Source organism: Spea bombifrons, chromosome 5 (assembly GCF_027358695.1).
Source record: "Spea bombifrons isolate aSpeBom1 chromosome 5, aSpeBom1.2.pri, whole genome shotgun sequence".
Classification (NCBI taxonomy): domain Eukaryota; kingdom Metazoa; phylum Chordata; class Amphibia; order Anura; family Pelobatidae; genus Spea; species Spea bombifrons.
In genome coordinates, this window is record NC_071091.1 from 49,877,286 (window position 1) to 49,889,825 (window position 12,540).

General features: G+C 37.6%; 1 protein-coding gene across 2 annotated transcripts in view; it reads left to right on the forward strand.

Annotated features, from left to right (window-relative positions):
- The window catches only part of CTNND2 (catenin delta 2), a 396,723-nt gene that overhangs the window by 367,721 nt on the left and 16,462 nt on the right, over positions 1 to 12,540 (forward strand). Inside the window, exons 20-21 of one of the 2 annotated variants that reach the window (XM_053466295.1) lie at positions 1,391 to 1,475; positions 9,594 to 9,719. In XM_053466295.1, coding sequence (XP_053322270.1) covers positions 1,391 to 1,475; positions 9,594 to 9,719 — 211 coding nt within the window. The remainder of the gene's footprint in view (positions 1 to 1,390; positions 1,476 to 9,593; positions 9,720 to 12,540) is intronic. The other variant, XM_053466296.1, reaches the window with a different exon arrangement.

Genomic DNA, 12,540 nt, shown 5'->3' on the forward strand with positions numbered 1-12,540 from the left:
AGTATTCATACAGGTATTCATACCTATTATATTTAAAGCCACTGATTTCACCAGTCATTAATATTATGGGATCAATTACCCATTTTTGATAATGTAATTTCAGTTATCTACAATGCCACAGTAAAATAATTAAATAAAACAAGATGTTGTCTCCCATCTTAATAATCAGGGGTAAACAAATTTGCTAGATAAATTGAAAAAAATAATGAAAGTTGATAAATGCATTAGTACACAGTACAAGCCGTCTGTTGTGCCTCGTCTCCTACTAACCATAAAACCATATGCTGACATACACACACTCATGCTAACACCATACACTTACACACTCTAACACGACAAAGTAACAGACACATGCTAACATCATATGCTCACTAACTTTACAATAACACACACATCCACGTTTTCACAACGCCACACATTTCACGTTACCATACATTACTTAGGGAAGTCAATTAATGCATCTACTCTGTTAACATAAGGTAATTTGAAAACAATGTATTACATTATATCAGAATTCCACTGGATCACAAGTTTACATACACCAGGTTGATTGTGTCTTTAAACAGTCTGGAAGATTCCAGACATTGATGTAATGACTTTTTAAGATATTCTGATTTGCCAATTATCATAATTAGGAGTTAATTGGCACTAAGCACACATACACACTGAATCTGGTGCTACAATATACTAGACACATTGACTGGCATTATACATTTACACACACACACTGACTCAAGTACTATATATATATATATATATATACACAGGCTCTGACACTACAGTATATAAACACACACTAACTCCAGCACTATACAAATACATTTATACACACTGGTTCTGACACTACAGTATACACACATGCGTAAAAACTACTCCCCTCTCCCTCTCACCTCATGGAGACCTCCACACCGCTGCCTGTCTTCTACCTCGGGTTCATGTAATACACATCATATGACCCTGCACACATGCTTCACTGCAGCCCTGGCCAGTCCTTCTCCATTGTGGGCATGGCAACTTGGCGCCAGGGGTTTGTCGAGCCCTGTTAATAATAGTAATAATATTAATAATCCTTCAGAAGTGGTGTCCACCTATATTGCATTGCAATGATTTTAGAATGTCATGTGTCCCATGTGCCCATATGCCCATGTTTGATGGAACTTATCTCTGGCAAGGCAAATAGCTGAGGGGTTGGGGAAACAAAGTGAATGTATAGAGAGATGTATATGCATTCTAACTGTAGTACAGATGAATGTTACCATAAAAGATTGCCCTTTCGAAAGAGCTATATAACCTTAATTATTGTAAAATGTCCCACTTTTATGATGTTTTACTGTATGTACCCAATGTGTGTTGCTTTTATATATTATTTTTGTTTTTATGTTCTATGCAGGCATTCCCCAAAAGTAGTGAAAGCAGCATCTCAGGTCCTAAACAGCATGTGGCAGTATAGAGACCTCAGAAGTCTTTACAAAAAGGTAGGATATAACCATATTTTTTCTACAGAACTATAACAGGCCTGTGCATTTATTTCCAAATTCTGTAAAGTTTTTTTTGTATGTTTTCTTGAAATAATGAAGTTCAATTATAATGATCATATCTAAGAACATGCTCGATTTCCCCAAAGGGCCAGTGGACGGTAGTTGCGTTTTGGGCCTGGTTGGTTGCACAAACCTCCGAAGTCCCTGTTGCTTACATTCTACAGACATTCCCCTACTAATTTTTGTTTCTTAGCCCTTATAGTTCCACCTCCTTAGTGCAACTCAAAGAGGCAGGGTTCCAGGACAGCATGTGTAGAAAGTTCAGTATTAATTTAGCAACATGATGGTTTATTGCAGACAATGCAATAAATTGTCACAAAAAGCAAGAAGGGTGCTGGGTTTTATAGCTGGAGGAATTAGCAGCAGGAAGAGGTGAGATCGTTCTGCCACTTTAAAGATCGGAGCAGATCTTTACATAGAGTATTGTGTACAGTTCTAAAGATCCCATCTCTAGAAAGATATTAGCATTTTGTGTAGTGTGTACACAAGGGGGCTGACAAATTAGTGAATAGTTTGCGGGGTAAAAATTATCATGAAAGACTAAGGGAGCTCAATATGTATGGCTTGTAAGAAAAAGATGTGATAGAAAAATTTAAATACGATTTAACAAAGCATGGGAGAAGTTTATTTTAAAGCAGGTAAAAAAAGTTAGAACAAAATGTCATGGTCTAAAACTAGAGTGTCGGGTGTTTAGATGTAAGAAAGTTTTACTTTACTTAGAGTGTGATCAATAAATAGAACAGCCTCCAATCAGAAGTGGTAGTGGCTAATGTAGTGTATTAATTTAAACATACATGGGATAGGCATACACCTATCTTGAATTTAAGACAAGATAATGTACTGGTTAAGAGGCTTTCATCAGGGAAAATGGGCAGACTAGGTGGGCTGAATGGATATTTTCTGTCCACAAACTCTGTGTTTCGAACACACAAGCATGACACGGAATAATATTTATATAGTTCAGGAATGGTATGAAGTTTTAAGTTAAAAGAGAATAGTGTACGGTTATAGATATACACACTGCCTATGATCACAGCATCATACAAATCATACAAGTAAGCAGATTACTATTAAAATATCAAAGTAGATATACATGTTAAACAGTTACAGTTTAGATGAACGCTAGGAAATTTTAAAAACAACGTGATCAACAATTTTCTGGAAAATACTGTATATGTAATTATGTACGGCTAGTTCCTATTGCGTGTTTTATATGGACGGATATCAATATACTTTTTGGAGATTAATATGCCCTAGGAGTTTGTGAAATGTCCTGCTTCCTGCAAACAATTGAGTAGCTGTACGAAGCGCAGCATTTACACTGCTACTGTGGCTCCCGAGTTTCAGGAATGCAGTAGTTTTTACATTTTCATATAAACTGTTACAAATTGGTGTTGCAGCAGCAGCAGCAGCAAACACAGTGTAACAAACCTGATCATGAAAATGTCCGCCATTGCTATAGTATTTACCAGTGGTTTCTTTAGTTATTGTCTACACTGGTAGTGTAGCAGGGGATCAGAATGTTTTTCACCCCTTACAGGACTGATTTGTATACTTTCTCTGCTATAAACTTGTTCACTAAATCTGTGTACAAGCTGTCAGAAGAAGAGGTCTGCGCTCAGAGCCGGCCTTAGGCGTTGTGGCGCCCTGTGCGGACTACTCCTCTGGCGCCCCCCCTCACTACCCCCCCTCTCTGCCCCTTCAAACTACCCCCCCTCTGCCCCTTCAAACTACCCCCCCTCTCTGCCCCTTCAAACTACCCGCCCTCTCTGCCCCTTTAAACTACCCCCCCTCAAACTACCCCTCCCCTCTACCCCTTCAAACTACCCCTCCCCTCTGCCCCTTCAAACTACCCCCCCCTCTGCCCCTTCAAACTAACCCCCCCCCCACTTACCTTGTTGCCGGAGTCCTGCGGTAAGAGCGGGAGGCATCCGTCTTCTCGCTCTGCCGGCATTTCATGTTGAGCGCCGGTATAGTCCGGCGCTCAACATGAGATGCTGGCACCGCGACGGAGTCACGGAGAGTAAGGGGCGCCGAGCGGTTGCCGAGAACTTCACGAGCAACCGCTCGGCGCCCCTGACCGGGACTTAGATTAAAGCATCGTTGTTTTTTTTTAAACTTTATTTAACATCAATGATGTTAAATAAAGTTTCCAAAAAAAAAACAAAAAAAAAACGATGCTTTAATCTAAGTCCCGGTCAGGCGCCCCTGCAACCATGGCGCCCTGTGCGGTCGCACAGGTCGCACACCCCTAAGGCCGGCCCTGTCTGCGCTGTTGGAAACGTAGCTATTTATTCTTTAGACAACCAGGGTTAGTAGTCTGAGCAGCAGGAGGATGTAGGATTTTAGAACAACTAAGTGTTCCAATTCCTGGTTATGCTCTAAGAAAGATCATCAACCTGTAGCTTTTGATCATATATTTCAGATTTAATTAGCCACCTTTAAAGATTTAACTACTGGCATGCAGGGTAAATCTAATGACATCACGGCCTACCGGTTCTTGGCAGGACCAGCTCAAAGCTTACTATGCTGGTTGTGTTGTTAACGTTATTGTACATGAATATGAATCCTTGATGATGTATGTTTCGTTGATGTGACTGGCTGTGTCACTGTCACATATATGTTGACAAAGTTTGCAGCGGTATCTGTTGCATCGTACAGTGCCATTCTATGGATGCTCCTGTTCTGGTGCCAGTTTGCTGCGGACCAATCTTTTCCTCAGGTTTGGTGGTTGTTTAAATGCCAGTATCGGGGGCTGAGGGAATATTTTTTTTCAGAATGGGGTCCTCTGAGAGTACTGGCTGTAGGTCTTTAATAATTTTGCGTATTTCCTCAAGAGTTGGGTTGTATGTAACCACCAGAGGGATCCTGCCAGTGTTATCCTTTTTTTGTACTCTAGAAGCCTTTCCCGTGTTGTTAGAGCAGATTTATTTTTTTTAGATATCGTTTTTTCCCTGTAGCCCTTCCTCTGAAATCATTCTGCCAGCGCGCCTAGGTGTTTGTCTCGGTCCTCGGTGTCAGAGCAAATATGGTGGTATCTGATGGCTTGACTGTACATGACACCTTGTTTAGTGTGATTGGGATGAAAGCTTGAATTGTGAAGGTAGCTGTACCTGTCTGTGGGTTTTCTGTACACAGAAGAGTGGAGTGAGCCAGCGGTGACAGTTTTGGCACAGTCCAGGAAGCTCACACTATGTTTTGAGAAATTCATTTTCAATTTTATTTATGGGTGGAATGAATGAAAGATTTATGGAATTCTGAAAGGTTTTCTTCTCCTTCTCTTCAAATTATAAAAATGTTGTCGATATAACGATAATATTTATGTGGTTTGTAGGGGTGAGTGACTAGGAATCTCTATTCCAGGTTGGCCATGAAGAGATTGGCATGTTGTGGTGACATCTTGGTGCCCATGGCTGTCCCGGTCATTTGTAGGTAGTTAGTGTTGTTGAAATTGAAATAGTTGTATGTAAGTATAAATTCTATGAGCTTGGGGATAGTTTCACTGTCATATTTGGAGCTTTGGGAGGAGAGGAATTTAATGTAGGCCTCAATACCATCTGTATGTGGGATGTTACTATATAAAGACTCCACATCCATGGTAGCAAGTATAGTATTGGCAGGTAGGTTTGTGACTTGGCTCAGTTTATTAAGAAAATCTGTGGTGTCCTGTATAAAGCTCACAGTGTTGATAACTAGGGGCTTAAGAATGTTCTGTCCTTTGGCTATCTCTCTGCATTTTTCACCCCCAGGCCAATTATTTATGACACCCCACTCAACTCCCCCTCCCCTTCCCTAATACCATCACTTGTTTTAAGTTCTAACCTCTGTCATGCTGATCAGTGTTGCTTCCGACCTGATGAAGAGAGGATAACTCTCGAAAGCTTGTCTTTTAAATATTATGTTAGTCCAATAAAAACGGTATAACCGCATACTCTGCAATACTCTGTTTTTTTTTGACATCGTGTCTACTGGACTAATACGGCTAAACCCATATTATATATATATATATATATATATATATATATTATATTTTGGGTAATGCGGTAAAAGGGGTGACACCCAACTAAGGGTGAGGAAATGCATTATACACATCATATCCATGCCATATTATGTTTAGTGACACTTTTTTTCCAGGGGAGAGAGAGAAAGAGGAGGAGAGATAAAAAAAAGAAAGTGGAGAGATAAAGAGAGACCATAAGAGATAATGAGAAGGGAGAGAAATAAAGAGAAAGGGGAGAGGTAGGGAGAAAAGACGTTACCATAAGAGATAATGAGGAGGCGGGATAAAGAGAAAAGAGAGAGATGAGCAAAGATAAATGGGTTACATATTGAGAAAGAGGAGAATCAAAGAGATAAAGGGGAAAATGAGAAAGGGGGGAGATAAAGAGATAGGGAAGTGGATGCAAGGGTAAGTGTAAACTAGGGTGGTTATGTGTATTAGCAAACTTGCATGTGCTTGTGGATGTATGTGTTCATGGGTAGGCATTTGTAAGAGTAGAGTATATGATTGTATTCTAACAGTCTTTCCATTACTGTTTTGGGCCTAAAAGGTATAGATTAATTTAAGATTGTGTGTGAGCCAGGCAGAGAGGAGCCCTGGGACTCTGAGAGGAGACTACTGTGGATGCAGTCTGGGGAAGTCCCATGTCTGTGTGTATTTTGGGTGTTTTGGTAAATCCATTGTGTGCAATCTGCTTAAGTCATGTGTCTGTGTATTATCTGATTGCTGGGGCAAGTCCTTATGTATGCAATATGGGTGCTGGGGCTAAGCCTATGTGATCAATATGGGTGCTATGGGTGTGAAACCTGTGATCTATGCCTGCAATATAGGGTTTCCATGCATTCTTTATTTGATCTATACCTTCAAGACTGAGTTTGCTTGTGATTTAATCTATACCTGCAATGCTATGTTTCCATGTGTTGATTTGATTTATACCTGAACTTCATGGAGGAGGAAAAGAGGTGTAGCACAGTGAGGGGTCCAATTGGATGATTATAGAGGGAGAGAGCTACAGGGTTCTGTACCCTTTTAACCATTAAGTGAGCCTCTAAAGCATCACAGATACTCAGCAGAAAATTAAGTGTGCAAACTAAAAGTTTAAAACCTTTTTTAGTGTTCAAACAAATGTTTTCCTTCATCTCAAAATCTAGGGGCAAGCATTGCCAAAGGCTTGAAAATATAGCAACCCCAAATCATTTCTGGCTTTTACAGACAATTCCAACAGGTTAAATAAATACTTGCCTGCACTCAAACTGACATAAAAAATTGGATTTCACAGAAAGACGCCAACCCAGCAAAAAAAAATAATAAATAACCTGTGCCAGACTGTCAAAACAACATTTCCAACAAGGTGGTGTTTTTTTTTTTTGTTTTGTTTTTGAAAGACAGTGATACTGATCTGTAAATGTAATAAAATACAATCAGGTATACTCTACCTTTAAAAAGATTCGGGTCACTTGGAAATGTCCTTGTTTTTGAAAGAAAAGTAAATTTTGTCCATTAAAATTAAGTCAAATGAATTAGAAATACATGTCTATATTTTAATGGAATTTATTCATATATGTACAGAGGCTTTTTATCAGCAACCATCGCTCCTGCGTTCCAACGACACATAGTGTTAGCTAATCCAGGTTTATCATATTAAAAGGCTGATTGGTCAATGGAAAACCCTTTGCATTCATGTTAGCACAACTAGAATGTCCTCATTTTCCGTGAAAACAGCTAAGCGACACCAAACTTTTTAGTGGTATTGTATATGGTTAGGTTTTGTTGCCTAGAGACCAGGCTATACATTATTCTATATACCCATGTGATAGCACTGCAGATGTGCAGGCAACCACCTTACTTCTCTGGTCACTTAGATTATTCCACCTACACAGCTCAATAACATTAAAGGGAAATAAGTATTTAATTTTAATGATGCCATGTTACATACAATTGTGGGTTCTAGTCTGTGTTAAAAAGTTGCTTGTCTTTATTCCTTTTACTCCATTGTACAGCACTATATAAATCAATAAATAATTTAAATAATTCTATAAACTGTAAATTTACATGTGAAATAGATTTTGTGTGACCAAATTGGCAACAAGCCAACAATGCAATCATACACTTTTAAAGTATCGATTTTAGATATGTGTTTTGCACTTTTTATTTTCCTCTGCAAAGCAGGATCCTTTTTACAATCACATATTATGCAGAGAACATAAGCATTGTCTCAAAAAGCAATGCAAAGTATACTGCAGGAAAACTATTTATTTTTATAAAAAATAACAATGTATACCTTATTTGATATGGGTTAGTGCATTTATTAATTAGTGAATTTTGTTGGACAAATGTTTGTAATATAGTAAACTATGAATAGAGTGAGTTGTGAGGTTAATTTAGCAAGTATTGGACTGCGTTATTATTATTATTATTAACTTTTATTTATATAGCGCCAACAGTTTACGCAGCGCTTAATACAATACATAAATTCAAGGGGTATGACAAGAAGAGAATTGACAGACTAAGACAAACTGCTACATTAAGTGGAGAGAACCCTGCTCGCAAGCTTATAATCTTGAGGGAATGGGGTGACAAACATAAGGCACAGAGAAAGGGTGAGAGGTAGTGTGGTGGTTGTATCAATGACAAGGAAGTTCTAGCAGCTAAGATGGTATGGTTTAGGCAAGTAGGTACTGCATTAGGCAAATATCGTATACTATGCTATGTATAAACATGCCCAACATTGACTATAGTAAAATTATAATTCCAATATAGAGTTCATCTATTATCTCTGTTATATCGCAAAAAATGGTGCATGCAGAATGGTATACCAGTCACAGAGTGTCTTTATAGTTATTGCACGCATATATTGTACCAAAAAAGAGGGAGGGGTGCATTTTATGGTGGTGGTCATGGGGCATATTTTGTTTTTTGCAAATCTGATGAACAAATCTCACTTCACTAAAAATAATATATTTTCTTAATCATACGTAAATATCGGGGGAACTACAACATCATTTGTACATAGGAACAGTTTAGTTATTTACAAATGAATACAAAGAAGGACTGATGTTTGCTGTAATGAATGTATCTAGGTTCTTGCAGATGCTGAATAATGAACCGAATAACTTTGCCCTCTTTGCCTCTGTAACACCCAGTTGACTATGCTGGCTCATTTGGCACATCCAGGGCACATCCTACTACAGGAAGCACTCCCTGCTCATTCTCTACTGAGGAAGTGCACTATTTAGTGTTATGGAAAAGGCACTTCATGGACAGTGAAAATGGAGTTGGTACTCCTCAGTTTTACCTGAGTTACCCAGCTATTACTTTGAAACCACCATACCCTGGTTTCTGCGAGGTCATTTGAGGAGAATGGGCAAGAACACTAGTTGTAGGTGACTCTTTGAGGATGTTTATGCTTTAGGCAGCTGTGCCTTTCTCCTGTGGTAAAGACAGCTCAAGATTATGTAGGGCCCTGGGGCAGCACTGTTACAAGGGTTCTCCTTCAGTTAATATAAATAGTTTTAGAAAAATATAGCAGTATCTAGTATGTCAAGAAAATAACATAAAGGGTTTAAAAAAGCTTGGTAACTTTGTACTCCTTATTTCAAGAACCTGTTGTGGTATGTATAATTGCTATATCATACAGTCAATCTATGTTTTAAGCTTAAGTTTTATCTATAAAAACGGATTATCTTGTTGATTTATGAAGTACTGTTCTCACTCTTCTACACACCAAACGCACATAACATGCACATTTCACACCATGTAAACATTGTTTGGTCTGTATTTTTGTTCCTCTATCAAGTAGTAGGACATTTTACTAAAAGATATTGGGCATTAACTCTTTGTTCCAACGCCTTAACTTTTTTGGCATTAATATAAAGCTGCTTGTTTGACATGACACTGAAGAGAGATATTTTAGTGAAGTTTTAGTGAATCATGTATATAGGTTTATAGGTGTTGTTTATCTTAATATTTTAAATAAAATTTCATTGGCCCATTATAATTTTATTGTTAAGTAATTTGTGAAATGACTGACTAAATGACTGATTGATTTGTGGCAGCAGGATGCCCCAGGCTTGAAAGTGAATGAGGAGAGAGGATATTCACCTACCCTTCAATCTGAGCCAGACAACGCTCTGTATACCCTCACCCAGGGCCAAGCGACCAGAATCAATTCCCAAATCCAGGTATTCTGGCTGTCAGCTAACATTCATTGTTATATCTGTCTGAGTGATGTACAAGCAAAATCATTAGACCTAAACTATGTAATATAGAAAAACCCAGGTTCCATCCAGTTGGAGGATAGAACATACTGAATACATTCCCTTTCAAGATCCTGCCTTAAATTTCATAGTGCTCAAATTTAATTGCATAATGCATAATTTAGCATGTACATCATATTAAGAGATGTCTGAAATTCTTCCACATGACAAAAAACAAAAAGTCCACATATTTCTTCATTGGCTAGTGAATTTGAATAGGGAATAATAATCTATACTATTTTGATTTGTAAATTTGCACTTAAACATGTTTTTTAGTAAATCTATGGATAAGTTGTAGTTAAGTGGTTGATGCATTTTGAGTAGTATTTGCTTATACAGTGACAAGAAAAAGTAAGTGAACACTTTGAATTACCAGCATTTATGTATAAATGTCTTAAAATATGATATGATTTTTATCTAAGTTACCATAATGAACAAACAGAATATGTTTTAACTAATAGCACACAAAGACTTTTGGAGTGGCCCAGTCAGAGCCCAGACCTTAACCCATTATAGATGCTATAAAATATCCTCAAGAGAGCCGTTCACACTAGGCACCCTAAGAATGCAGCTTAAGCTGTTCTATAAGGAAGAATGGTCAAAAATCCCTCCTGAACGTTATGCAGGTCTCATCCGCAGCTATCGGAAGTGCTTATTTGAGGTTATTGCTACCAAGGGAGGTTATTAAATCCACGGGTTCACTTACTTTTTCCACCAGTGCTGTGAATGTTTAATGAGTGTGTTCAATAAACACATAAACATTATCATTGTTTGTCTATACTTGTGACCTAGATGTGCATCAGATCACGTTTTATGAACAATTAATGCAGAAAACCCGGTAATTCAAAAGGGTTCATTTACTTTTTATTGCCACTGTACTTGTGGGAAAGTACCACTTCACATTTTTATTTACTACGATAATGTACTGCACTTTATGCATTAATCATTACACAACATTTTTTTAAAAGGACAGTAGTTTCGAACATCTCCAAAATATGCGTGAATGTGGGTATGTATGTGTTGAATGTTCCAAATTTTATGATTATGTTTAACAATACATCTGTTACTTGGGAGGTTTCTCAAGGCACAGTTAACTTGCATCTTTAAGAATATTTTATTACCAATACCTTTCCTTAATTTGGATTTCAGATAATATAGCATCATCCTAGCAATATCATGCCCACCACCGTTCTGTTACACTATCTTTATTGCTCACCTCCGGTTGATTTTTTTCTATTCCCATGTGAACAGTTGTAGAAAATCTTCCTAGAAAACTATGGATTCCAAATACTAACGTTATATTAAAGTCAGTCTTAATTATTTATCTCTTTTCTGCAGTTGTGCGCAAGTGCAAAATGAGGCTTTTCTTCTCCATATTCTCTTCCTTGTCACAATACCTCTCTCTCGTACCCTATGCATATTTCTTTCCCAACTACATGCCATCATTCTCATCCAGTGTTTTAAGTACTAAATTCTCTTCTGTCGTCATTAGTCTAACCCCTTCACATCTTCTTGGAACCGTTTGATCATTTAAATATAATGTAATGGTGAAAAAACTATAGGTGTATTTACTAAAAATGTACAGTACATAAAAAATAGTCAATGTAAATGTGACAGGAAATGAAGTATACTTTCAACAGAAAAAAACTTTTTTTAATAAGACGCCCTTAGGAGATATGTCTAAAATATTGTTAAAGGAATATATCTAAAAAAACAAAACATTATGGGTACTAACAGGGTCTTCACTTACCTTTAGGATGCCTAGGCCATGCACATGATGACATGCTCCAAGAGCATTTGTTGACATTTTGCAGATATCAATATATTTCTGGTTTATTTATTCAAATTGTTTTACTAGTGCACCTTGAGAGGCCAGCTCAAAAAATTTGCACTACATCTTCAGCAGCCACTACCATAAAATCTCAGTTTAATACGCACAGTTTATCTCTTTTTTCAAGAGTCCTCAAAAGGGTGGTGCGTATTATATCCCATTAGAAATTATGCTGTGTTGTCACCCCATGCATCCCAGCTGCTATGGACAGCTTAAGGGAAGAAATCCAGTGTATCTTCTAGCCCCACACAAGTGTGAGGTCCAGCCCTGAAACTCTTTCTAGACAATCACTCTTCAACAGCCCCGATTTGCAAGTCAACAGTGCTTCCAGATCAGTTGATATCAGCTTAATTGATCAGTAGCGATCAGATGATTATGACAACCACTGGAAGACCCGGCGACGATGACATCTGTCAGAGAGAGAGATGGATCAGTCAGATCACAAGGTTAAAAAAAACACATGCTATTAGTAAAAATAAATACATTTTTATTATTTTTACATTTTTATTACATTTTTTGCTGATTAGTGACATTTTCGCTACTAATCATTGGTTTACTGACCATTGTACTACTTATAGGCAAGTAGTATCTTGCGCGCATATAAATGGCAAGATCCTAAGGCTAAGTCAGATCTTTGTCATGTCTCATGTCTCATGGATGTTTGTATATGTCCTTTGCCATATTATCTTTTGTACAGGGAAGTATTTATTGAATGAAGTAACATATTTTGACAAGTATTGTATATTTAAGTTTATGTCTAAGTAAATGAAAATGTAATAAATATTTAATACAATCTGGATCCAACATACGTAAGGCTTATTAGGTACATTATAGAGCAAGGAAGACAGCAAAGAAATGTGCTTAATCTTAATGTAGCTATGTCCACCCTCCTTCATACACCAACCAAACCCCATA